At 42.9% G+C, this 27,699-nt stretch overlaps 2 protein-coding genes and 1 long non-coding RNA gene across 4 annotated transcripts in view; 2 read left to right on the top strand and 1 right to left on the bottom strand.

The window, feature by feature from the left end:
* Positions 1-642, top strand: part of LOC143318158 (uncharacterized) — a 43,703-nt gene extending 43,061 nt beyond the window's left edge. For both annotated transcript variants that reach the window (XR_013076992.1, XR_013076991.1), the window contains exon 4: positions 6-642. This is a non-coding gene — a long non-coding RNA (uncharacterized LOC143318158). The remainder of the gene's footprint in view (positions 1-5) is intronic.
* A 7,941-nt stretch (positions 643-8,583) lies between these two features.
* On the bottom strand, positions 8,584-14,292 carry LOC143318679 (mitochondrial coenzyme A transporter SLC25A42-like). The gene is made up of 8 exons (XM_076727136.1): positions 13,951-14,292; positions 13,397-13,545; positions 11,567-11,678; positions 11,301-11,326; positions 10,779-10,945; positions 10,277-10,393; positions 9,975-10,126; positions 8,584-9,893 (listed from the first exon to the last, which is right to left on the bottom strand). The coding sequence occupies exons 2-8, from the start codon at positions 13,481-13,483 to the stop codon at positions 9,568-9,570; spliced, it is 987 nt and encodes a 328-aa protein (XP_076583251.1). The 5' UTR covers positions 13,484-13,545; positions 13,951-14,292; the 3' UTR covers positions 8,584-9,567.
* A 695-nt stretch (positions 14,293-14,987) lies between these two features.
* On the top strand, positions 14,988-25,522 carry LOC143318452 (MAU2 chromatid cohesion factor homolog). The gene is made up of 18 exons (XM_076726798.1): positions 14,988-15,241; positions 15,561-15,644; positions 15,844-15,939; positions 16,166-16,260; positions 16,869-16,896; positions 17,110-17,265; positions 17,464-17,610; positions 17,732-17,822; positions 17,959-18,062; positions 18,227-18,304; positions 19,414-19,479; positions 19,611-19,694; positions 20,524-20,573; positions 20,699-20,776; positions 20,861-20,972; positions 22,885-22,975; positions 23,133-23,260; positions 23,415-25,522. The coding sequence occupies exons 1-18, from the start codon at positions 15,008-15,010 to the stop codon at positions 23,487-23,489; spliced, it is 1,797 nt and encodes a 598-aa protein (XP_076582913.1). The 5' UTR covers positions 14,988-15,007; the 3' UTR covers positions 23,490-25,522.
* Positions 25,523-27,699: the final 2,177 nt, after the last annotated feature.

The raw sequence follows: 27,699 nt of genomic DNA, 5'->3' as shown, positions 1-27,699 counted from the left end.
CACAGATGCAGCCTCTCAGGAAAGCCACGGTGGAGATGAAAAGCAGCGACTGGGCTTCCATCGTTGGCATTTTTCGAAGAAAGCACACACGCTGTCGCTGTAGCTAATCTCTCTGAACATGTTCGGCCTCGGCCACATATGGAAAACGCCGCTTCTACCCCTGCAACAACAGAGACTCGTCATTAGAGTCTGATTACTGTTGTCTAGACTGCAGTCTTTGTGGATGTGCACAGGTAAGTCGCAGCCACTTCTAAAAGGTAAGTTTAGAGGTTGAATCAATTTAACAGCTGTCTGAAGTGTAAAATAGAGCTTCCGAGCAATATTTCCCCAAATTAGTTTCATTAGATATGAATTACTGTTTTTGAGACCAATTTAAGGTCTGAGATTGGATGAGACCCCAAGGGGTCCTTCTTTTCACTCACTAATTTCCATCCAAGTATTTGACTGGAAAATCGCCTGACAAGTTTGTCTCTGTTTCACCACTTTCCCCTTTTCTGTGGGATATTACGTACACATACGTATTCAAAGTCTTTTCATTGTGTCATGAACTCATTTATCGTAAAATGTTAAAATGAGATTGCTGAACGTGTTGCCCTGCTGTGATATATATTTTCAATAAAGTTGAACAGTTTGTGAAATGAGAATCTGACTCAGTTTGTGTTTTTTCCTCTTCTGGTTAATTCTTGTTTGTTTTTATGTCAGTGATGTTTGTTTTTTCTGCTGAGATTAAAGCTGAACGTCACAGCTAAAAGAGAAGTTTGGGGATATTCTACATTTCTCTTATTGTCGTGAAAAGACCAAAAGCAACAACGATTTGGCCGAGACTTTCCTGCTTCTCCAGCTCTTGATATTTCTTATTCCTTTGACGTATCAAAACTATTAAAAACACATCAGTGAGACGCATCATTGCACTAGGTGACGTGTTCCTTCATTACAGTAAACATGGGCACAGTCCCCCATATGTTCTGTTCTAGCGGTGAATAGGCTCTTCACTAGAGATCCACATGCTGTATGTATTCATACGCAGCTAAAATTAGTCCCCACACATACAGTATTTACTCCTCTTTGCGTGACAGTTCCTAATTACTACCACACCCAGCTGCTTTACTTTCCCTTTTTAAAGATGTATTTGTGACCTGTTTATAAAGACTTACATCTCCTGTGGGAACCAATGGGCAACAGAGAGGGTAAAGAAGATGGAAAGTACCGAGAGACGGTCTAACAAAGTGTTGGTTTGGGATTTGTTGACAATAACAAACACACAATGTGTTGCCAGCCGCTCGGGCTCCACGTACGAGCATCAGCTGAGACGTGCTATGAGAAGCTATAGGAGCCTGCTCACTTCGATTACTCTGATTATTCCAGCAGTGGCTGAAGGGTTGGAAGGGGAACAGTTAAACCTAGTGGCCTAAATCTGTGGTGTCAATTAGGTGCCTTTGTGTGCGAGCAGCAGGGGTGTTGAAGCGAGTTGCTGGAGCTGAAGGAAACTCTGAACAATGATACACATTCATAACCACACACACACACACACACACTGGTCCGATGTTTTCTGGGGATCACACCTCCTTTTGTTTGCCCCCAACAGCCAGTAGAGGCGATGCCCCAGTGCCCCCAGTGTGCTCCACTGCTCTGGCTGAAATGGGCTCCCTGCTCCCTCCCCCTGCCCCACACCCAACAGCACTGTCCCCTCGCTCGCTCTGGGTCCCCATCCTTCGGCCTCCCCCTGACTGCTCCTGACCCGAAATAAGGGCCGGGCAAGCCTCCGTGGCCGGGCCGGCATAAAAGATCTGTGTGTGTGTGTGTGTGTGTTTGCGTGTGTGCACCATGGCCCTGAAAGAAAGTAGGAGATTATCCCATTCTGTGTGTCCAGTCACCAGTGCAGTATTGACCATGGTGGGCCACCCAGGGAGCGTCCAGCCAGCCGTGAGATGGCCTGATATACATGCTTACTGGCCATGCTAGATTCCCCCACTCACGCCAGGGAGAAGGCCGAACCCTACAGGCTGGACGCCTTCTAAAGACACCGGAGTGACCCACCCTCCACACACACACACACACACGCACACACACCCTCACATGTTCCAGTGCAGCCTCTGTACAGTGAAAGGCATTGCCATCAGGTCGTTTTCTGTGTCCTGTGAGGCGAGGCGGAGGTCATTGGGAAGGTGGAAAACCTCTTTAATGGTGGGAATGATACCATAACACCTATAGATGGAGTTACGGATCATGTCACATACAGTCTGTATACAGTGTGCCACTCTGACAGCGAGGCCCGCTCGCTCCTGATGGTGAATGTGAAGACGAGCGTGAAAAAAATGCAACTCGTGCTGAAAGATAGAATTACGTGGGTCTTTTTTTTTTTTTTCTCATTTAGATTCTTTACAGTTTTTTTTAATGTCCTTATAACATCCTTTCATCACTAAATTAACTGTCCATTTTCTCATGTTTTTGCTTTTGTACTTCTACTGATGTCGCCTCTTAGAGACTCAGAAATACTGTAAATAAAACATTCATATTTCAGTTTTGGTGAATTCAACCTTTGAAGCTTTTACCTCAGAAACATGCAAATAAACGATTCTGAACGCAGCCTCTCAGGGTTAATGAAACTCTTTTTGGCCTGTCCACTTCAGGCTCTCTGAGTTGTAAAAGCAGCCCATTGGTGACCTTAACAAACCCTCAGGGGTCAACTAATTGTCTTTTAATTGCTCAGCTGTTTGTTTGTGGATGGAGAGTCTCTAACATCCTGCTCTGTTAACAACACAAAGGCCTTTAACAGCAGGACAGAGCGCTCGCTGAAAAACCAATAAGAGAACTGAAGGGGAGGAGTGTGTTTTTGTTTTTTTGTTTTTGTTTTTGTTTTTTTTTACTGCATATTAACTATGGTTAACAAGTGTCCCAATAAAGCTTTGGAAATAACACGGAATTTGTTCTTTGACTTGATTTGTTTTTCCTTTACAAGATGAATGTGTTCGAAGAGGCTGCGACAAAAAAAACAGGCTGCCAATGAAAATGATCACATTCTTGATTTTACATGAAGTTAAAATCATATATATCACGTGTGTGTGACTAAAATTTGGCTGTGATGAATGTGGGCCTTCAGGGTTTTTTTTTTTTTTGTTACATGAATGTTTCTCCACACACACTCCTCTGATTGGCTGAATTCGCTCACGAGGCAAAGTTACATAAACAGCGGAGAGATGCACAGAGGAAAAGAGATTTAATTAATTACACAGAAAGAGGAGAAGAAAGAAATCATCCGAGCGCATTGAATGATTTAATAAACACAACATAAAATGCTGTTATCGGCTCTGATGAGTAAAAAACTCTTGTGCTCAAACTGCGCTCACATTAGCTTTAATAACTAGTCCTAAATTTTTATGGTGGTTTTATGTTTCATCAATTTTTTTCATTTTAAATTCCAGAAATTATATTTTTTCCCCACATTATTGCATCTTTTGAGACATTAAACATTAAAAATAACATATTGTAATAGTCTCCAAAATACAGCACGGTTTAATTCTCCAAATTGGGCTCGTTGAATAGTGTTATAATTGTCCATCATGAAGCAGAAAGAGCACATTAGCGTGGAGTGTATTCACGGCCCTCGGTGGGCGTTTCACACTGAGAGCATTTACACAAACACTGCAAGAACATATTATAATATACAGCTATGATTAACAAGGGTCCATTACACCCACCATAATATGAAGCATCAATTCACCTAAAGCAGTCCAGTGTTAATTGTATCTATTTGTTTGACTCTTGCATCGTGGTGACGCTGACTCACTGCGGATTCATTAACACGATGAGCTTAAACGCCTGATGGACAAACATTACGAGGAAGCAGAACGAGCTCGTGTGGCAAAACACGCGGTTTGTAAAACAGTGGAACAGAGTGGAAATTAGGTGTTTTCTTTTCCCTGCATGACTGAATCTTTTTTGTTTTACCTCGTGTTGATGCATCAAAATCCAAAGTGTGCGAGTTCAGAGAGTTCAGCTTTGGCCCACTGACGTGCCATCCCAGCATGCACGCATTCAAAATTAAATAGTTATGTAAGAGCTCTAATTTCAGACCCCGGTGACTGTTCTCACATTCATGTGATGAAAAGCTGACTCTGGAAGGGCGTTGATGCGGCGTCGGGAGTGTAAGGAAGCAAACATTGAAAGAAACACGGTCTTAAAAGACTGGATGAAACCTGCAGGCTTAGCGATTGTGTGACCCTGTTTAGGTTTGGAGGAATCAAACATTCAAAAACTGATGGAAATAAAACCAGTGCTCAAAAGCTCTGTGTATCTGTGTGTTTGTGTGTGTGTGTGTGTGTGTGTGTGTGTGTGTGTGTGTGTGTGTGTGTGTGTGTGTGTGTGGTGATGGTCTCCCCGGCTCCCCTGAACTTGGTAGCCCCCCAGACACCTCATAAAATCTGTAGGCTCAGCCCACAGTGCACACAGAGGAGCAGGCTGAGGGTAAGGGGGTTTGCCAAAAAGGGGGTTACGGCGGAGTCAGGACATAGATGGGTGAGGTCGATGGAAGGAGGGGTGGGGGTGGAGGGTGGGGTGGGGGGGCAGGCTGCTTTAAAAAGTCCGAGAACTTGGAGCCTAGTTTGTCATGCTAACTGCAGCGATGCCATTGAATGTGGACACAGGGAGCAGAAGGTTCACAGGACCCCGGCCATTCTCATGCAAAGTCTGTCAGAGCCTTCTCCCTCGTCCGTCCACCCACCATTCACCCACCCACCCACCCAGCCCCCAGCCTTTACTCGTGCAGAAGAAATATACATGTTTATAAATGGGCACACACACTCCCTGAGGCCTGGTGCCCCTTTCCTTACATGTGCAAAAATAAGTGAAGTTATACTGAGTAATAAATTCATTTACATGAGCAGAAAATGACGAGCACTCACAAAATGTGATCGCTGACATGAGAATTCAGAGATAACGCTGTTATCTTACAGCGTTCATTCACAAGAGGCCGTACTTCAGACGACACAGCTTATAGTTTGAATATGAAGTGAGTGAATTAATGTCTCTCACTGAAACTGTAATTTTCAGGAGGAGGCTTTGGATCGAAGGCCTGCATCTCGGCAGCTTTCAGATGACAGAGACACCCGAAAAAAGAGGACGCAGGCACTTACATCATAATTACAGCATTCTAGTCATGAGAGAGGAATGCACTGTAGTTCACGTTAGCACTCATCTTAACTTCCCATGACCTTGACACTACCTTGACGGGCCGTGGCAGGAAACTGACCTCCTCTCCAGGCTGATTGCGGAAAATAATTTCCGTGCAGCGTATTCCACGCAAACACAAGCTCTATTTAAATTTTCTGTTTTGGCAGCTCCATCGAATCAGCCTCGTTCCCCTGGTTCTTATTTCTGTCGCTGCTTAGTCTCCACCCACTCACCTCTCATCTGTTTCACCTGATCCAGAGATCAGCGGAAGCTACAACTCATTTAGTGTTGAATCTGTTCAAATGCCAAGTGGTGAAAATGTCAGCCGCAGTACAAGCGCACACACACACACACACACACGCACACACACACACACATACATTTATTCTCTTTAAATGCAAACACTTCATGCAAATGAATGCGTTACCCCCCTCCGGGCTCGATACAGTGAAGACAAGCACATACTCTGTGTGTGTGTGTGTGTGTGTTTGTGTGTGTGTGTGTGTGTGTGTGTGTGTGTGTGTGTGTGTGTGTAGGTGCCTGGATTTATGTGCTCAGATTTATGCGTACTATAGCTCCACAACCAGAGATTGAAGGAGTCTCCATTTGTGTGTGCATGTGTGAAAGTGTGTGTGTTTGTGCCCCCTCATCTGCACTTGGAGCAGCCGTTTGGAGCCTGTATTTGATTGAGTGAAGGCCAACGCAGCCTGAACACTCCCTCTAATGGAAGAGTGGAGCCCAGCAGCTCAGTAATGCACTGACCCCAGAGCTTTTACAACGCTGCCAGCCGATAAGTGGCAATATGCTGGATCTTATAAAATTAACAAGACTGAGCAATGGGGAGAGGGAGCTCTGGGGTTGTGTGGTGGGAGAGGATGATGTTCCTATAGCACTTGTAAATATCAGCATGCATACATGAAGGGATGGTAGTTGTTCTTGAGTTTTATAGCCACTGCAGCGTGATTAGTGATTTTTTCACTTATTTCTTGGCTTTTTTTTTAACGGGGAAACGTTTACAGGCCTGTTTATGTTAGATAAAATGCCTCTCAGGGCGTTTTAATGCTGCTGAATTTATGGAAGATACAGTGGAGCCAGGTGCTTGAGCGGCTAACACCGAGCTGACCTTCAAAGTGACGGCAGCTGCCGTGGAGCCCGGCCAGCGCGGCTTTTGCAGGGCACCACGGGGATGTGAACATGTGCGTATATGCATGTGTTTACTGTACGTTCCCTCCTTAGCCTCCCGTGGTGTGACATCCACAGGATAAGCTCAAAGTCAAACAGCACCCATGCCTGGTTATGCACAGGCCTCGTCCAAACCGAATACATGAGAATTGATATTGCAGCCGCAGCCGAATCTGATTTAGCTCTGAGAAAGGCTTTATTCCTGTGTGCCGCCCAGTATAACCCCCTCACCTTTCTCACACAGGATCAGCCTGGGTTTGTGAGTGCGGGAAAGCTGTGTTTGTGTGCGTTTTCGCCCATGTGCTGTGCATTTATGTGTGTGTGTGTGTGTGTGTGTGTGTGTGTGTGTGAGCAGCTATTGTCTGCCAGCGCTCCAGCAGGGGCTTCAAAGTGAATTATTCATGCGAGATTTGAATACATGCAAATGGTTCACTCCCCTCTCCTGGCACAGATCCAGGTTACCTATGGCAACGGCGCCTTCAAGAAGCATCTTTCCACCCCTCCTCCTCCTCCTCCTCCTCCTCCTCCTGCTCCAGGCACCCACCCTCCGACCATGTTATCCACCCAGTGGTATTGTTTCGATTGTTGCAATACCAGGCTGGGTGGCTGCACACCGTGGGCTGGCAGGATATCCCATAATTCACAGTCAAGGTCATATAGGCAGGAAAGGATGAGGGATGGAAGGATGGAGGGTGGACAGATGGAAGGAGGCCAGGATCCCTCCATCCAGCTGCTCGGACGTGAAGTTCAGGGGACGACACTCAGCAGCTGGTAAAGGAAAGGAAGCGTTTTCAGGTGGTGAGCGATGCTATCACCAATGCGACGGACCGGGCACACACACACACACACACACACACACACACACACACACTCACCTATTCAGATATAGTCACGGCTCATGCGCACTAACCAGTGCAGCAAAACGGGACGAGCATGGAAAAAATGACTCCCTTTGAATGCACCACACCGTAACTCAAATATCTTATTCATTTTTCTGTATTTGAAACACTGATCAGGATGATATTCATCAATGAAAAATACTGAAAACTTTTTAAATAGTATTATGTAGGATTAAGTATTGCTTCATCAAAAATAAAATGATTTTGATATTAGGATTTGGATTGATGTGTGAAGCTCTCTCCGTCATGTTTAATCTATTTGACGAGAAGATAAAAAAATGAAAGTGAGCATAAAATTAAAATTTCAATAAATGCAGAAAACTATTTTTCATGTTTGTCTACAATTGCTACCAATTTGTGTGTATTTTTTTGTTGACTGTGTAGCCAGTTTTTATTAATACTTTTGTAAGTTTATAAAAATAAGACAAAGATAAGAATATTATTCAAAGATGGCCATGAGCTCTTTTTTCTTACAAATTTCAATTATTATCATTTTCTTTCAATTAAACCACCATAATTTTAACATCAGAACATCTGCACAGAAAAAAATGTAAAAAGACAACACATCAATTATTAATACAATGTGTCAGAGTGTAATTAGCCTTTGTAGTGTTTTATAATATAAATTCACTCATTTTGTTTTACAGATTTTCGCTTTGTAACTTTGCCACATGGAAATTAGTATTTGTATCATTTAATACAGCAACAGAAATTTACACAGACTGTTTGAATTAAGCAGAACACGGAAGAGTCAAGTGGGAATAAAAGTTGTCTCAGCGCGCAGAGGGCAGGTCAAGTTCAGGCCAGGAGGTGATCAGAGCCTAACTAACCTCCATGATGTCCAGGATGCACCGCGAGGAGCAGCCGCTCAATGCTGCCATCTACTGACGGTGAAGGGAGGGGCGGCCTCACACACACACACACACACACACACACACACACACACACACACACACACACACACACGGATCAGATAGGATAAATCAAACTGATACAGTATACACACTCTAATGTCACGTGACTGTGGAGGACATATTGCACGTCATCATTTATCCATATTTTCAGTCCAGCTAAACGTCAGTGTTTGAAAGAAATAGGTGTAAAAACACACAAATAAGACATCATTTTTAAAGTGGAAATGTGATTAAAACCAATGAAAAAAAAAGTGATTTACCATTAAAAATTGCAGTTCTTTGTGCCGTCAGTAAAAACCTTTTGTAAGCACACATTCCAGTCCAAACGTCCAGATTAAGACGAGTCTTCAACGTCGCCGATGGCGGGATTCGGTTTGCTGATCACATGGCGCCCCCGAGTGGACAAAAGGAGTCATTGCTCAGGTTTGTGGACGCAAACTTTATTGTACAGTCGGTTTAACGTGTGACAGCTTTAACCTCACATCTTTGGAAACACGGCATGTTTGAAATGTACATCAGCAGTGAAAGCACAATTAGTCTTTATTCACATGAGACTTATGACTGAGTTTAGTGCTTTGGCATATTTAAAGTTTTCAGGTAAACAACTTGCAATCAAAGAAAAGCAACGATAGAATCTGCACAACAATGTGAGCACAGTAAATAAAATTAGATCTTAATAATAGAATATATCTCCACTTATTAGACATTTTAATAGTATAATCACACCTCCTCAGTGCTGACATGATCCTCCTCCTACTGTACAATCATTCACTCCATCGATTTAAAACAAACCACATTGGCACCATCGGAAAATTGAAAATGAAAACGTATTGCATAATCAGCCGCTCATTACAAATCATAAAAGTGCACGATCGAGCAATCTGACACAAAAATGATGTGATTTTAAAAAAATCATTAAAAGCAATAAAACTCATTCAAAGTACTCTCTGTTGATACAGGATTAAGTTGAAAGAACATTATAGGTTTAATAAAGTGCAAGCATTATCTTATGAACACAACACACATAGTCATCCACATCCATCCTACAAAACCCAAACAGTCTTCATCCTCTTCATCAACCTGACGACGCCACCGTTTCCAAGCAGAGTTGTGATTGTGTGAACGACAAGTTTAAGACACCTCTTTCTCGCCTCCTCGCTCTCTGACGGTGAATCCTGGCTGTGCGTTTAGCAAATGATGAGATACCGTTTCTTTGTGCTCAACATCTCTCCTGTGCGCTCGTCCACTCCTCTGACATCCCGTCTGAAAGGAGACAGGAGTGTGCAGGAGTCGGTCCTGCGCTGAACGAGCCCAGAGACTTATTATTGCCGTATGAGATGACCGCCTCCCTCACATCAGTCTCATCTGCGCTCCTCCTTGTCCCTCTGTCGCCTCCACCTGGTTCAGTGGGTGAAGTACCCAATCTGATGCAATTTGAGCAGAAGGTTGTGCGTGATGTCAAATGTGGTCAAGCTGATCCCCACAGCGATGGGCCCTTTGAGCCAGTTCATGCTCAGGCCTTTGTACAGTCCACGTACGACTCCCTCCTGTGTTACGATCTCACGCATGGTCCCCACAATGGTGCTGTAGCACGAGCCGGTAACGCCGGCTGTCTGCATGCGCCGACGCACCACGTCCAGAGGGTACGAGGCGGACTGTCCGATCAGGCCTGCGCAGGCACCAAAAGCCAAGCGCTCGTAGGGGTACGGCTGAGATCGCTTCGTTTTTTCTAGAGCGAAAGAAAGTAAAAGATTCAGCATCTGAATTTCATTTTTTTTTGCAGACATTCAAAGACAAGACAAAGCAGTACCTGTGTGTAGCTTCTTGAGGGTCTCATAGGTGAAAAATGTGATCCCTGCATACGGGATGACACCCAGGATGGTGGGAGTGAAGCCTCTGTAAAGGGTCTTCACACCTTCCTCCTGGGAGATCCGCACAAAGACGTGCAAGATGTTGCTGTACCTGTCCGAAGAAAAACCAAGACCAAACCGTTTACCGTCGTGCCTGGTGTTCTATAACTGCTAAGCACTGCAGTGGTCCACTTTAATGTACATCAAGTCAACGAAGGGACTGATACAAACAAAGGGTTAAAGTGCACGGGGGGGTGCTTACATTTCTCTTGCTGTGACCGCCATCCTGGCTCGCACCATGTCCAGAGGGTAGGTGAGCATAGCAGCGGTGGTGCCGGCCAGAGACCCAGCCAGGAAGCGTGGGAAAGGAGGCAGAGCTCTGAAACAAACAACACAATTATCAGGAGCAAATAATACAAAACGCTTCGTTTTTGCAGATTAAGAAAGACAAGAGTCTACAGACACGCGGCAGTCTCTCTGGTGCTTTAAGCTAAATGCTAACAGCAGCATGTAAACATGCCCAGAGTGAAAATGCTAGCATGCTAATGTTTAGCAGGTATAATATTCACCATGTTCAACATCTTAGTGTGTTTGCATGCTAACATTTGCTAATTAGCACTAAATGGGACGTACAGCTGAGGATGATGCTAATGTTACTCGTTCTGAAGGTTTTTGGGTATAAAGTACTGGACATGATGACGGCGCCAAAGGAAAAAGAATAAATAAATAAAACAATAATACTGAAAGACAAATGTTCTACTCACTTTCCCTGGCAGCCGTAGTAGCCTCCCAGCTCTTTTTTGTACTTTTCATGTGAGCAGAACTGGATGGCAGCGTAGGGCATGACCCTCACCATGGTGGCAGAGTTCCCCCTCCACAGACTGAGCAGCCCATCCTTCATGTAAGTGCCATAGATGAGCCTGAAGGCCTCCTGAGGGTCATGAATACGATGGGTTAGGAGCACAGATAGATGCATTTTCCACATCTAATACATATCGAACATGATGAGCTTAATGTGTCCGGGGTGTCCAGTCACTGCTTTGGTGTTTGTACAGATCAACCAGACACTTTCTAGAGCTCCAGGTAAGGTTGTTTTTGTTATTTATAGGTTTATTCTTTTTATTAATCGTTTAATATCATATAGAAAATGTCAATCATTCCCAATTTTATCACATCACTTTAAGTATTTTGACCGTTTTGCTTGTTTTCACAGTCACAAAAATACAAAAGTACAGTTGATATATAGCTGAATAAGGTGAATCTAGAATACAGAAAGCTGAACTCACCTTAGCAGAGAATCTCTTTGAGGACACTGTGGATCAGCAGAAAGCAGACACAGTGAACGTCAGGGTTAAACGACACACTCTCTCATGCATGCTAAACATCTACTAAGAGGATTAGCAATTAGCTGCCAACAGTAACAACAGCCAGTGAAAACTCAGACAAACAGAAAAACAGCAGTTGCACTTTCTGTCCAGTTTAACACACAGAACAGAATCACGGCGGCCTCTCGTCTGCTTGGAGAGAAATCTTTGAGGAGTGTTGATCTTGCCTTGGAAAATGATCTTGGTGCGATCCAGAGGTGCAATAACCGTTTTGGCTACGGCCCCAGCAAACGCCCCACACAGCAGGGAGTCCAGCGCAGCAGATATGGGCCTCAAGTCCTGTTTGGAAGCACAGACACGTTTGCATTGTATCACTTCAGATCGCACTCAGTCACGTTACACTGATACAAACTGACCCTGGAGATAACAAAGATATCTTCAAGATATCTTCGAGGCCTTACGCTGATTACTTTTTAAAGCGCGGACAAGGAACACAAGTTTAATAAAGTCTATGCAGACTCATTTGCTGAGACACATTAATAACGAACTGCTGCACTCGTTAAGTGGCTGTTTGATCCTCACAAACGTGCAGCTCACACGTCACATGATCATCAGCTCAAACACTCTCGTATCTCTCCCTCAGTGAAGTGACTGCAATCGCAAAATCTGCACGTGGATTCAAGCCAGCGTGACTCAACTGTTGTGACAAAATCACAGGAGATAACACAGACTGAAGCAGAGCTGTGTGTGTGTGTGAGTGTGTGCGTGTGCGTGTGTGCGTGTGCGCGTGTGTGGATGGGAGTGTGTGTGTTTCTGGAAGGGACAGTTGAACCCAATAAACAATGCCACCAACTGATAAGAACATTTGGCACAAATAATAAAACGGTTTCACAACTCAAAGCGGGGGAGAGATGGCACAGTTTCACTTATTTAAACACAGAATTAGGTTTTAGTGAACTATTACAGCTTAACGTATAATAAAACCACAAACACTGAGATCAACTGCTGCCAATGAGTGGAGGAAAATAACTAAGTACATTTACTCAAGTACAATTTTGAGGTACTTGCATTTACATTTTCTGCTACTTCGTACTTCTATTCCACAACATTTCAGAGACAAATACCTTTAATTACTAATTACTTCGCACGTTCAAGATGAATTAATACAAAATGTAACCAACAAAAAAACGATGCTATAATATTACAGATCGAGATAAAACCTGATCGATCCCTGGTGGGAGATTCACAAGCTACCCAGGAAATGAAGTATCTGAAGTACTTTAAATGAGCTCCACTTTAACCAGCTTCACCATCAATGTACAAATTAATGCATATAAATAATTAAAATCCAATAATGTAATACACATTATTCTAAAATGGACCTGCATAATGAGTACTTTTACTTTCTGTAATACTTGTGTACTTTTTGAACTCAGGACTTTTACTTGGAACAGAGTATTTCTTCAGTGTGCTACTCTATAAGTAAATACTGGGTAAACTTATACCTTAAAATAAGCTCATCTTAAGTTTTATTAAAAAGAAAAAGTCTACAGACATTATGTGTAGTATATTCTCAAACCCTGACCTTCTGATACTACAGTAAAGGCTGCCGTGATTCTCCCTCAGTGTAGTACTGCACTGCAATGTAAACTAAGGCCAGCTTTAGATTATCTGGCATCTGCCTGCTATTTACAGCAATGTACTGACAGAGGCATGTCCTCCAAAGTATGTACAGCACCAGGAAAGCTCTGTCACAACAACAACAGGCCCACAGCCTCAAAGGCACACAGTGTGGCTTGTTTCAGGGCGGACTGTACGGAAATTCAACCACATTCACAAACTTTCTTTGGAAAATTACTGTTACACTGCACATGACCTTTAAGTAGAACACTTAAAACTGACAAATAATTGACAGGGTCAGGGCAGGGTTTCATTACTCTCTGATCCATGACCTGGTTGCGCCATAATTTCCGATTCAAGAGTTTGTAAACAGACCATGTTCCCCTCCAAACCCCACCACCACCACCCTGTTCTACTGTACTACAAACAGCACTCACCTGTGCTTGTCTGGGGGGCGGCAGGGCCAGCACGGTGCCCTGGGCCACAGGCAGGCCGCTCTGATGGTCGTTCACACGGTGGGCCATGTGTGCCCTTCACGGACTACCGAGGCTATCAAGACGCTCAGCCGCTCATCCAGGTGGAGCCACTGCAGACAGGAGGGGTTATTTAAGAGGGGGTGGCAATTACACAGGCACTTTATTTAAGAAACCAACAGGCCGCCGTGGCGCACTGCCTTGGTATCTGTATCATAACGCAGGCGCACACACGCGCGCGCGCGCGCACGCACACACCCTAAACAAACACCGTGTTACATTGCAAGACGTCTTTACTGTCAGCATCTAACGAAACACACCGTTCACATTTATCAAGCATCAACCTGCCCCGCATGTCCAATTCCTAAAACTAATGTGCGCAGAAAATAACTTCATGACCACACCTCAAATAAATAAACTGCGACTCTCAGATACACAAATCACCCATAAAACAGCCCCGTGCGTCGTTATTGCGGTTGAATCTGGACGTTCATTGATTAAATGCTGCATTTGGTTACCTTGAGAAGACCCCGTGTTTACGCTGCGTCCTCGGTGTGTTCTCTCAGTCACCAGGCTGCCCTGCACACTCGTGCACACATAAGGCAGCTGCTCTTATGACTTGCGACGCGCTGTGAGGAGCCTGCACGTCTTTTCACGTTGTTGACGATTCTGAAGGCTGTTGTTGAAGACAGGTGTCAAGCTGCGGCACAGCGTGCGGGCTATTTATAGTCGACGCCTGGGAGGAAACTCTGCTTCTTCCGCCTGGATCTGCGCACAAGCTTATTTGGGCTTTTCAAGGTCTTAAAGAATCTGGGGCAGTGTATGCGTGTATTTTGGACTACCCTTCCCATGAGCGAGTCTCGTTTTTCGGACGATATCTCGCGAGATTATCTACAACATTGGGTTGCCAGGTTTGCTAATTACGCCATGTAACGTAGTGGTATTCATGTATTGTTCATGGAAATGTAACATTTTGAGTTTCGCAGTTTCGACTCCAACCACAGCCAAATTTGAACTAAAAGAAAATAAATACACCAGTTTTTTTTTTTGTTTGTTTTTTTTTTTTTTTGTTTTTTTAATATATGCTTATATTGATCGACTAATAAGTTCCCCGTTAGTAATCAAGTTAGTAATTTCAAGCAGGATCTCTTACAGAAAGTTAAATTATTAACTCTACGTTAATCATAAAGTGATATGTTTGATGTTATGTGTGACCCACAGAGAACTCCATATGGTTTGCTGAAAGGAGGAGTATATTTCACAAAATGGGATCATTCGAACCACCTGTGTCTCAGTAAAATAGCTGCAGCCCTTGATAAAATGTGTTAATCTGTGCAGTCTTTGTTTTTATGAATGTACTTCTTATGTGAAATTATTCTTGCTGATACAAAGTAATTAATTAAATCGTGTAACGGTTGTCTGTCATACCTGATTAAACGTTTACTTCAAAGAAGAAAAGCAAACAAAAGGGATGGATTAAGGCTTTAGACGCTTTGATTGTGGGTTCTACGTGACCGAACCTGGCAACCCGGGAGTCTGGCCATAGCGCTGAAAAACTTGTTGTTGTCGGGGAAAATGGCGTCAAACGTTGAGGCCCCGGAGCGCTGGTACCTCGCCCTTCTCGGCTTTGCGGAACATTTCCGAACCTCCAGTCCGCCCAAAATTCGGCTCTGTGTGCACTGTCTACAGGCAGTGTTTCAGTTTAAGCCTCCGCAGAGGATTGAGGCCCGGACACATCTTCAGTTGGGCTCGGTTCTCTATCACCACACCAAGAACAGCGAGCTGGCCCGCAGCCACCTGGAGAAAGCGGTGAGGGACGTTCGATGTAGGAAAGAACGGGGATGCAGCGGAGAAGCGCACGGGTGTAGGCCGTAGGCAGCGGAAACCGCAAACGGCGGAAATCCTTAAATAGCTCTATATTCAGGAAGGCTAATTTTGTAAAGTAGTTGAGATATAAGGTTTGTTTTTGTTATATATTCGTCTCGAGGCGGCCGCTTTCGGTCTTTCTCTGGTGCGAGCCAAATACACCGCTGTTACTGTAACGGGATTATAAACCTTACTGCTTCATAAAAGATAGCAAACGCCGATTACATGACGCCGCTGACATTTTGCACCTTTTGTTTTGCAGTGGTTTATATCTCAGCAAGTCCCTCAGTTTGAAGATGTCAAATTTGAAGCTGCCAGCATTTTGTCGGAACTCTTCTGCCAACAGGTAAGATCGTTTTTGGTCACCAGTGAAATAACGTTAACGTGAGCTGTTGTGAGGTTGAAATAACATATACGTTAGCTTAGCTGTGCTTAGCTAACAGTGGAATTGACACAGCATTAGAAGTTGTGCATGCAGAGCAGGCTGTGTCTTGGTGTTATTGTCTTTTGATCCATTTTTATCGTCTCATCATCATCATTTCCAGAATTTGGTGGACTCTGCGAAACCCCTGCTGCGTAAGGCCATCCAGATTTCACAACAAACACCGTACTGGCACTGCAGATTGTTGTTCCAGTTGGCGGTATGTATGAGTGCAATGGTGCAAGTGCGTCCCTGCAGGGGTGACATTGTTTCACAAGTCATTTTCATGTGCAGGCCCAACAGTGTTTGAGAACAGCCTTGATAAGAGTGCTGTTTGCTCACACTTGCATTGTGTCTGTTCTAGTTAGATTTTGCTGGAGTCCACACTTTGTGTCCAGTGGTAAAAGAGCCTCCAGTGACGTCAGGAATGTTCTCGTCTCTTTCAGCAACTTCATACTCTGGAAAAAGACTTGGTGTCAGCATGTGACCTGCTGGGAGTTGGAGCCGAGTACGCCCGAGTGGTTGGGTCGGAATATACCAGGTAAATGTCACCCAATCCTCTGCTGACTGCATATTTAATGGTTTTAGTGTTTAGAATCAGACATTGCTGTTAATCTGGAATGCACAAAAGTATTTATAGACCATTATGAGTCATTTATAAAGCCTTACATTACACCCCCAAAGATCCACTTCCCTTTAGTTTGTGTGTATCAACGGTTTGCCATCTCGAGGGCTATCCCAAAGCAGATAATGGGAAGTGGACTATGAAACTCTTGACAGCAAGTCTGTTTTGTCACTGCCTTTTCATTCCCAGTAGTCCTCTACAGAAGCTGAATCTGTGCTCTATTTAACCCCTATGTAAAATTCATTTTCGACCTGTAGCCAAAGCTACATTTTCTCACATTTCTTACGTCGTCTTTTCATCGTGGACCCGGACTGTTGTTCATCTTCATCAAAATGTGCACAAACAAATGCTCTCCTCTCTCCTGATGCACACATTTGACCAGCTCTCAGTACATTTTGACGTGCTCTTTGTCTTGACATTTGTGCACCCTTTGCTCCCAATGCAAATATGGCATAAAGTGTTTGTAAGCATAGATCGTGAGAACTTGATGGTGTGAAGCTTATTTCATTTCTTTTGTTTTTTAGGGCTTTGTTTCTCCTCAGTAAAGGGATGGTGAGTCATCTGTTCTGTTTCACTTAATGTTGTTTGTGCTCTTGCACCATGGCAGTATAAATGGTGATTCATGTCCCAACAAAGCACACATACCTTTCTTGCATCTTTTTTTTTATATCAATATTTTAATAACACCTAATAAAACAATCATAGTAATTCTGTCAGGTTCTGATTGTGGCAATGTTTTTTTTTTTTTCTTTAATCATCTTCTAGTTACTGCTAATGGAGAGGAAGCTCGGGGAGGTGCATCCTCTGCTCACACTGTGCGGAACTATTGTAGAAAACTGGCAGGGAAACCCCATCCAGAAGGAGTCCCTGAGGGTCTTCTTCCTGGTCCTCCAGGTCACACACTACCTGGATGCTGGACAGGTAGGAAAACCAGTGTGGAAGGGTTAGATAAACAGAGTCATTCATTGGGGCTTAAAAACAGTGTTTATTGTCACACTGGAAACGCATTAATTAGCATGCGGCCATTTACTGATATCATAAAGGGATTAAGTGATGTCTGGTTTTGTCAGACTGCATGAAGCTGAGATGGGATATATTGTTGCGTCCATAACTCCCCAGGTGAAGAGTGTGAAGCCGTGTCTGAAGCAGCTGCAGCAGTGCATCCAGACCATATCTACACTCCACGATGATGAGATTCTGCCCAGCAACCCAGCTGACCTCTTCCACTGGCTGCCCAAGGAGCACATGTGTGTCCTCGTCTATTTGGTAATGCCACTTCTCTCTTTGCCACATGTTTCAGTCATTGTGTAGCGTTTTTGTTTAACATGCACGTTATAAGGACTTTGTTCACGGTGTTTAACGTGTCCTCGTTCTTGTCTTGTTACAGGTGACAGTTATGCACTCCATGCAAGCAGGCTATTTGGAGAAAGCCCAGAAGTACACAGACAAGGCTCTTATGCAATTAGAGAAGCTGAAAAGTGAGTTAATCAACTTGTTCATTTGCTTTTGTAAACAATATTAAAGTGTGAATAACTATGTAATGAGGAGCTGTTAAAAAAATATTTTGCACTAAGTGCTTTCGTGCCCTTTTTAATTTTTATCTCCATTATTCAGTGTTGGACTGTAGCCCCATCCTCTCTACCTTTCAAGTCATTCTACTGGAGCACATCATCATGTGTAGACTCGTCACGGGCCACAAGGCCACTGCATTACAGGAGGTATGTTGTTTCTGTGTGCCTGGTCATTTCTTGAGTTTTGGTATATTTATTTTGTCGAAGTTGATTGTGCAGCAAAGCCCAGGAGCCTCGAGAGCTCTGCTTTGTAACGTCACAAAAATCGATTTTCATGCTTGTAATACTGGCTTCCTGTTCTGTCTGTTCAGATCTCACAGGTGTGCCAGCTGTGCCAACAGTCCCCCAGGCTATTCACCAACCACGCTGCTCAGCTTCACACGCTACTAGTGAGTATTTTCAGCCTCGTCTGTGCCTGTGAGTGATCGGGGATATTACTGCAAGTCAGGACAAAACTCCAGGTTTCACAACATGGTCACAAATCCATACAAACTGATTTGTCTGTAATGTCCACTGTAAACATATCTATGAGACATATTTTCAGTGGTCACCACTCATCGGCCTTTCCCCAAACCCCTCCTCTGAACAGGACCTTTCTAATCATAGCTTAGTAACTGTAAATAGGTACCAGCAGGCATGTCAAGCTTTGCATTTCTCAACATGTTGATGCAGTGTGCATGACGTTCTAAGAAGAGCGATACTCAGAATGTGAAGAGTTTGGAGGGTGGCATCTTCTTTTACAGTCTTTCAAAAGCCTGAAACACACGAGCCAATATGTGAGGCGTGGATTAAACTTTGTATGGCTAAAAACATACTACCTACAGTAGTAACTAGGAGTTATGTCCAAAGGCATGTTAGTAGCTTTCTGCTTTATTTTGAGGGGTTGCGTTTGAAAAATACCCATTCAGGACCGTCACATTCACTGTTTGTGGATACGTCAGTCTGTGAGCCAAGATGGCAGCTCGGTCCTGCTCTCTGTTTGCTTTGGGGACATTCACACTCCAGCTAAACGTGTGTTAGAAACCATTACATTTGCCAAACTTGTGGCTTGTAAATGTGAAGCACACTAACTGGAAAATATGAACAATGAAGTAAACCCTTAATCTTGTCACTGTGTTGCTTGCCCAAGAAGGTTATTCCTCCATAATAAGCATCCAAACAGTTCAAGGGTTATGTTAGAGGGAATAATATTTTCATTAGCCCACATTTTATTATTTTGACATCATATATACTACCATGCTATGGGAAGATCTAACTCAACATGGATGAACAGCGGGTGAGGATGCTGATGATATGCCTGAGTCATGTAGCTTTAACCTCTATCTTATAGCATAATATCATGAGTGCAGCCATCAAGTACATATTTAAGAGCCTTTTACAGGGTTCTCATTTAAAAATGTGTCATAAATGCTGTAGATACTGTTATAATATCCCTGTTTTGATGACAAATTGACATCTGTAATGGTCGATCTATTCTGTTTCTCCTTTCAAATCCCAGGGTCTCTACTGTATCTCTGTGAACTGTATGGATAATGCAGAGGCACAGTTTACCACAGCTCTGAGGGTGAGTACAGACAGCGATGTTGTTGCATCCCTTCACACACTGTCCTCAGTGTCTTCCACTCTTTTCTCTTCTTCTCTGCTGCAGCTGATTTCTCCTCTAGTCTTAAATGTGTCCGTTCTGTTGCGTTTCAGCTCACCACACATCAGGAACTGTGGACATACATTGTAACCAACTTAGCCAGCGTCTACATAAGGGAAGGAAACCGACACCAGGAGGTACGTTAAGTAATAATGGGTCACAGCTTGAAATCACAACACAGTAATGCAATGAACCTTTCTAAAAGAAACATTGGCACACATCATTTGATGTTTGCTGTTAGCTTCTTTGTACTGCCTGATGACATTGCTGATATTTTGGTGTTGGCTTATATGTAGACCACAGAGTAACAAGAAATTGCTGCATGAAAAGCTAAATATGCTGCGTGTTTCTTGTAATTTAGAAACAGTGTTGCCATTACATAGTTTGGCCACCAGAGAGCACTGGCGAGTTACTCACGTGACTGTAAAAATCTTCCACTCAGTACAGTACTTTGATCGTTTTAGTCACTGGGGGGTACGCACAATTTTGTCTGCGTTGAGGTTGTAAGGTTACCAAAATTATATTTGTGTACATTAAATTTATAAAATCCCAATAACACACGCAATTGGATAATCAAAACTCTGTATAATCCAAATTAAAACATATTTTTGGTCCACGTTTAAATTCATTAAGCTATTTATTACCTCTGACCTTTTAATTTTTGCAAATAAAAGTTTTGTAATTGATCACTTTATTCTTTTAGTGCGTGTATGTGGGTAGGAGTTGGGGTTGGGGGGGCCTGGCTGGACACAGGCAAGGGGGGCTTCAAGGAAAAAAAGGTTGGGAACCACTAATTTAAATGATCCTTATCATCTTCATCTAAGAGCACAGTCAGTGGATTTGAGTTATTTTGGATGAAATCAGTGTCTTGTTTTTAAAAACGAACCTGAGTGCAGAAAGCTCTTGTAATAATGATTAATAATAGATACATTTTAAGCTCATTACCTGTTTTAATTTCTTCTTCAGCTGTACAGCCTGCTAGAGAGAATAAACCCAGACCATAACTTCCCAGTAAGGTAAGAGGCATAAGGTTTTTTTTCTCACAGTTTTTGTAAATAAGACAGCATAATACAGCAATAGCTCTTGTTAAAACCGGTTCAGACCATTAAATGTGCAACTGTTGTCTTTGTTTCTGATTCAGCTCCCATTGCCTCCGTGCTGCAGCCTTCTACATCAGGGGACTCCTGTCCTTCTTTCAAGGACGCTACAACGAGGCCAAGTATGACAGATCTTAAATTGTTTCATGCAAACACGCCAACAGATCCACCCTGCGCCTGCTTTCATACATGTTTTTCTTTTTTAGGCGTTTCCTAAGGGAGACCCTGAAGATGTCTAATGCTGAGGATCTGAACAGACTGACTGCCTGCTCCCTGGTTCTGCTGGGCCACATCTTCTATGTGCTGGGCAACCACAGAGTAAGACTAAACACATGACGGATGTGCCTAATGTTCACATAAAAGCTTGATTTTCAGCTTTTACTGTTTGGGCTGTGAATTGGGTTGAACAACAGGTGTTAGAACAACTGGGTCACAAGAACAGAACATGTTGTCTTTTGTAATTGAATCAAGATAAGAAGAAAATGCTCTGATTTATCCATCCTGTTCTTGTCCCCCCCTCGATGTGCCATGAGCAGCCATGTCTTCATTTACAAAACCATTCACACGTGTTGCAGAAAGTAAGAACGTTTTGCACACTAATGCAAGTTATCCAGACCTCATATCTTAACCCGTTAGCTCCTTTCTATTATCCTTGTGTGGCTAATACAGCGTCTGTTGTTGAACATAGCTTTGTTATGTCGGTTATGTCGTTGTGGCGTGAGCAAATTGAAATGGTGGAGGCAGATCAGTGCGGCAGTGATTGAAGCCGAGTCAGACGAGCTTAATCATCTTGAAACTAAAAAGTGTTGAGACGTCACACCTGAGGTGAGAAAGCGTGCTGTTGTGCATCAGCAAAGCATGGGTATCATTGGTTGGGGTCAGAGCACACCCCCCCTCGAGGCGCCTTCGTTAATGGTGTTTTGCAGAGGGAGGTGCACTGGTGGTAAATGGGCCCTTCCATTCTTTTGTTGACGTAATATGGAGCACAGAGCAAAAAGAACAAGCCCTTTGGTTTACTGTGAGATCCTATCGGAATATTTTAAATATTCAATGAATAATTCCAGTAAGTTGTAAACTAGGAACTGGCATTTCAAGTAAAAATAAATTCTTCAAAGAAAACTCTCTGCCCGTTGCATGTACTTTGATAACAGGCAGCAACTCTTGACTCACACACAAGAGATCTCCTTCCCACAACACCCGATGAACTGAGTCACGCCAACACAGGTTACAAGTAGGGTTTTGATTTAAGGACAATTGGCAGCACCTCTGTACTGAAACATATCTACTAGTCAGCCGCTAACAGTCCAAGTGCTCCTCCCTAACTGACCAGAGTGGCCACAACAACTGCGAGCTTCAATCCCTTTGCAACAATAACCAATTTGAGGCATCGAGTGAATTTAATTTGTTTACGATAAAGTAACGTGAGTTTAAAATGACTGATGTGAGCAGATTATTTATTATTTTGTGTGCAGAAATGATTACCTAGGGAGGACGAATGTCTTCCGCCCACACAGGATCCAAAATAGCTCAGCATACAAATGTTTCAAAACTCTTTTGATGCTTGCGGCCAAGATACACAGGGCACAGATGCGGCTCGGTGGGTCCGCTGCAGCGTGCCCACAGTTGAACACGTCCATGATAATCATTGAATCTTCTACACTGACCACAGAAGCATCTCGCTGCTCATCTCTATTTTTACATGCTTGGTCTATTGTTATTTTTTAAATTTATTTCTTCTTCTATGTGCAGCTCTGCCGCCCTACAACAGATTAAAAACTGCATAAAACAGTGAAAGAAACGAGTACGATGTGTTTCAAAATGAAAAAAATAAAAACAAAATAAAATAAAAATAAATACTTCATTGCACAGGATATGACGCAACAGAGCAGGCTTGTGTTTTTACAATTCACGATAAAATAAATCAGTCAAATCAAATGTGTGGACATGATCCTGCAGTTAAGACCGCCAGGTGAATTCATTCAGTGCCGGTTAATAGAGCCCAGGGTTCCAAACACCTGTAGAACCAACTGCATTGTCACTTGGTAAAACTCACATTGAAGCTGGTGCACAACCACGTGCTACGAAGTGTTTAGCAGGTGAAACACCCAGCTCCACCCTGCCTATGTGATGCATCTGTCTTTCTGCCATTACAGCTTCTAGACATGGAGACTGTTCTCTGATGGCTGACGCCTGTTTTGTTTCCTAAAAAGTTGACCTTTTGTCTTTTCAGGAAAGCAACAACATGGTTGTACCTGCCATGCAGCTGGCCAGCAAGATCCCTGACATGTCTGTTCAGCTCTGGTCTTCAGCATTATTGAAAGGTACATGATGACCTTTCCCCTCTGTAAAACATGACTTATGTTCTTAGATTTGTCACCTGTTAACACTTTTATTGAAAGCTCTGGTTTTGCAGAACTTTTACAGTGAGAATACTTTGCCATCAGAAGCCTGATGGTTGACCGTGTGTTGTGCTTGCAGACTTGAACAAGGCGCTTGGAAACACCATGGATGCCCATGAAGCAGCTCAGATGCACCAGAACTTCTCCCAGCAGCTGCTGCAGGACCACATTGCTGCCTGCAGCCTCCCCGAGCATAACCTCATCAGTGTATGTGAAACAGATGAATGTGGTTCTTCAACTTTACTTTTCCTTACTCGTTATCTCTTTTTCTTTTGGTTTACACATTTACACGTCAGCATCTGTTGTCCGTGTCCATGTTTTGTAGTGCTGAGATGACAGTTTTTCTCTGTCTGTTTTTCAGTGGACTGATGGCCCCCCTCCTGTCCAGATCCAAGCCCAGAACGGCCCAACCACCAGCCTTGCAAGTCTGCTATGAGAAACCACCTGTCTGACCTAGCATGTGACAGTAGCTGGTACATTATCGCAAGCAAGAGATTGATGCCTAACAACCTGCTGTCAGACCACTGTAGCTCAGATTTTAGAGGATTTTAACAGGTCACAGAGTTCAGGCCTTCACTTTATTTCCCTCTCCAGATTGCTTCCTGATTGTCTGCTTTCACATTTTTAATTGTTGTAAAACAGTTACTACTGTCATACATGTATTTCACGCTCTCCGGTGGCATGGATGCACACACGATGGCAGGGCCGGACTCTCGATTAGAGTAGCAAAGGACACATAGTGACGTACAAACGGGCTTCTCCGCCTCAGATGAAGAGAAGCTTTCTCTGCGTTTGCCCGGTTTCTTTTCCATTTGTTGGAAAAACAAGACGGTAGATGGGTGGGCAGTAAAGAAATGTAGAGGAAATTAATTTATTCATGTTGATATTTTTGTAACTGTTGGTAAATATTTTACATCTTGCCTTTTTATTTGTATGGATCCTGTTTTGTTTTTGTTTTGTTTTTTCATGCATGGAAGTTACTGATGTGGACTCCTTGTACACTAGTTTCTGACCTGGGTTGATAACAATAATTTCTTGGTAGATAATTTTTGCACAAAATCCACATCTGGTAACATATTATCACGCAGTAATCAGTCAAAAGGTTTCATGACACAAATTGGCAGCGTACATTATGTTGGGACAGTGCACAATCCACGGTGCGCGGCTCCTCTATGGACCAGAATATGCCTCTGTGGGGTCTGTTAATGAGCAATGCTGAAATACTTGCGAATTTTGTATCATTTGGTGGCTGTGATACGGTAGCACGCAAAGGTTTGGCAACCCCTAGTCGACATTTCTCTGCGAACAGCGAAGGAAAAGGGGGAAAAGATGACCTCATTTCCAAAGTCCATGAAGCTGAAGATGACACATCTCTTAGCTATTTTAAGCAAGATTACTTTATCTTCATATTTTACAGTATCAAGGTAACACGAAAGGAAAACGGCCTGAAGCGAAGGTTTGGCCACCCTGCACACTGAGCAGTTTGTCGCCAGCAAAGAGTCTTCAGTTCTCGTTTGGGGGGTTTTTGCCCATTCCTCCTTCAAAAAGCCGTCTCGCTCTGTCAGATTCTTTGGCTGTCTTGCGTGCGCTGCTCTTTTGAGGTCTATCCACAGATTTTTGATGATGACGGGCCATGACAAAACCTTCAGCTTGCACCTCTTGAGGGTAAACTGCTGAGCGTTTGGGGTGTGTTTTGGATCGTTGTCCGATTCTGAAAGCCATCCTCTTTTCATCTTCAGCTTTTTGTAGGATTGTTTGAGTCAGACTGTTGATAAAGTTTTAGATTTGTATCACCTGGCTTTTCTGGCTCGTGATTGTGAACAAATCAAGGCCCTGACAAACGATTTTAGGTCTGAGACTTTGGTTATGAGAGCTCAAACTCTTTTGTGGTCGTTTTTGTCACTCTGAAGTGGTAGAAAACTGAAAACTAATTGACCAGTCTCGCTTAAAATGTTGAAGATGATGTTACCTCTTCAGTTTTATGTCTTTTGGAGATCAGCTCATCTTCCTCTCACTCACTAACTCTTCACAGTAACAAGTTTTGACCAGGGCGGCCAAACGTTTGCATGCCACTTTATTAGATCCCGATTGATGTATTCATTTTTACAAATTATTATATTTAGACTTTTGGAGCTTACCGTAATCTTCAGATATTCAAAAAATGAATTTATTTTATTTTGTTATATTTTAATTTCTCTTGATAGTTCTACTAAATGGTTTCTCTACACTATGTTTGTATAGACTTGCCACTTGTTGAACCTTTATTGTACAGTGACATTTTATAAAGTAAATTTAGAAAAGTGTGACATGTATTTTTAGCGATCCTATGTAGAAATCTCAATGCTTGGTATTTAAGGCACTCTGTAAGGACACAGTTAAAGCTTGAGTACTAGCCATATTCTATCCAATGCCTATGTTTTTGATGCTTACATTGTTTTCAATAATTTTCCAATAAAAATACAATTGAAATTTTGTAATTTACTGATCAGTTTGTAGATATTATTCCATCAAATTGAGTGGTGTGTTTTTTTTGCTTGCTTGTTTGTTTTTAAGGTGGTTCAACGCCTGCGTTCATAATAGCTTAATAATCCTGTTCAGTGGAGCCCTAGCCTCACAGTACTGATGACCTGCTGAAGAGGCAGACAATGCAAAACAATAGGAAGGAAACAGTGAATAGTGGTAGCTGTATGACGCACAAGAGTTATTTACCAACTGCTGCAGCAGCTCGTAAGAGTTAGTGGTGAGCATGTTCTTTAAGTAGCCGTTAGGTGGTGCTAGAGTTTTCAAATGTGTTTACATGCGTGTAATTGTACTGTTGGTCTGCTCTCCAGGACAATGTATGCATGAATCTAAGTTTTACTGCTAAATACTGTAATATATTTAACTTAATGTACTTTGCTGTAAACAAAAGCAGTCAGAGAAGAATATATTTTAAAACTACCACCATAGAAATTTCTGCATAGCTAGAAAGTAAAACCAAAACCATAACCATAACACACTGTCTGATTTTCTTAGTGGTTAATCAGATTGATCAACTGATTCTTTTCAAAATGAATGCATAGTGTGATTCTTTTAAAAACACTTCAATGGGTCAGTTTACAGCAGTGTACTTCTCTTTAATTGTGTCTGAGATGCTTGATTGACTCAGATCTCTTCATCAAATAACTATTTAACAATCTCATTACTTCCACAATACAATGTGGAAATGCAGTTGAGATGTTGCAGTCTGTTTCAGATGGGCGAAACTGTTTGTGGTTTGAACTTCTACTGAAAACTGATTTTTTTCTTGTCATCAAGGATGAAGACCATGAGTGGGTTGCTCCATTCTCACAATGAAAACATTCATTTGCACTACTCAAAAGTACATTTAACAAGCTCTTTGAGTCCCGTGTGATGCGGTAAATGTGCTACACTCAGCCCTTTATGCATCCTCTGGGCTTAGCACTGCATAGATATAAAGCAAGACCTGAACTTTGTGTTTCCCATTTTGTAGCTATAGATTCACTGATCTTCTGCACCATTATTTCCTAAGCTTGAACCTCTTCATGGCTGCCTGTCTGCAGATAGTAAACTGATAGGTGACTATTATCAAGGCAGTCAGAGCAGGTCTTCAATTAGACAGGAAATTAAAGGGGGGGCGGGTGTCACAGTTGGTGAGGATAACCACAGGAATTCCCACACCAGCACCAGATCACAAGCTGCAGCCAATATCAGTGGCCCGGCATGGTTGCAGAGCTGTGTTGTCCAGCAGTGTCACATGATACACTTGTGTGTATGGGTATACTTCAGGAGCAGGCTGACCAGGTAGACCCTGAGGACAGTAATGTACCTCAGAAATGGGCAGAGGCTCTCAGGAAGATGGCGGGGACTTGTTTGCCAGCGGTCTCTTACTGCGAAAAGTTTTGAACTCCTGTCTCTGTTGATCTTTGAGCTGCAACAAGGTCCTCTGTGGTCACAGGAAGGCCCTGAGGGGATGGCAGCAGGCCAGGTCCATTGTAATATCTCCTCTGCAACCAGCAGTTCTGCTCTTCCTCAACTGCCAACCCATGCAATGTAGGGTTAAACAAATGCACCAAGTCAAACAATATAATCTTGTTTAATAACCTCAATTAATTACATCGTAAAGATATAAAGTATATCTTCTATTAGGTATGATTCTTCAAACAAAAACTGTATTTTTCCATCTTGTTTTGTTTTCATGGAAACCCCCATGCACTTACACATTCAGATTCAGCGTAATACCTGATATTATCCTCACTTGTTTTGATATGTGGTGGCAAAATTGAAGATGACCAGTTGATGCTTGTAAAAACAGTCTGGGTACCGTCCGGGTACTGTTTTGCATCAACTTGAATCCAGTGGTACACAGTGACAATTAAGAAAGTAAAAGAATGCACCAAATGTGCACGCACACGCACACACACACACACAGAAAGACACGTGTACACAAGGAAGCCTCAAGACATGTAAAATACTGTATGTGAAGAATACAACCATGCCAAAATAGACAGCATAACATGCTAGCATGGTAAATATGATATGCAAACTTTGAGTTTTGACAAGGAGGGTCATATGAATTTTAATGCACCATATGCAGGAACTCATGGTTATGACTAAACACGTGATCAGTAATGGAAAGTAAAACA

Source organism: Chaetodon auriga, chromosome 3 (assembly GCF_051107435.1).
Source record: "Chaetodon auriga isolate fChaAug3 chromosome 3, fChaAug3.hap1, whole genome shotgun sequence".
Lineage (NCBI taxonomy): Eukaryota > Metazoa > Chordata > Actinopteri > Chaetodontiformes > Chaetodontidae > Chaetodon > Chaetodon auriga.
This window is presented reverse-complemented; position numbering and strand designations above follow the sequence as displayed.

Excerpts from the sequence above, each read along its gene's own strand:
- LOC143318679 (XM_076727136.1), bottom strand. The coding sequence starts at position 13,483 with ATGGCCCACCGTGTGAACGACCATCAGAGCGGCCTGCCTGTGGCCCAG. Across the intron at positions 11,679-13,396 it reads CGCCCCCCAGACAAGCACAG|GACTTGAGGCCCATATCTGC; the intron begins GTGAGTGCTGTT and ends GCTTCCAAACAG. Across the intron at positions 10,127-10,276 it reads GCGGTCACAGCAAGAGAAAT|GTACAGCAACATCTTGCACG; the intron begins GTAAGCACCCCC and ends TTCTTCGGACAG.
- LOC143318452 (XM_076726798.1), top strand. The coding sequence starts at position 15,008 with ATGGCGTCAAACGTTGAGGCCCCGGAGCGCTGGTACCTCGCCCTTCTC. Across the intron at positions 15,645-15,843 it reads CGGAACTCTTCTGCCAACAG|AATTTGGTGGACTCTGCGAA; the intron begins GTAAGATCGTTT and ends CATCATTTCCAG. Across the intron at positions 17,266-17,463 it reads ACTACCTGGATGCTGGACAG|GTGAAGAGTGTGAAGCCGTG; the intron begins GTAGGAAAACCA and ends ATAACTCCCCAG.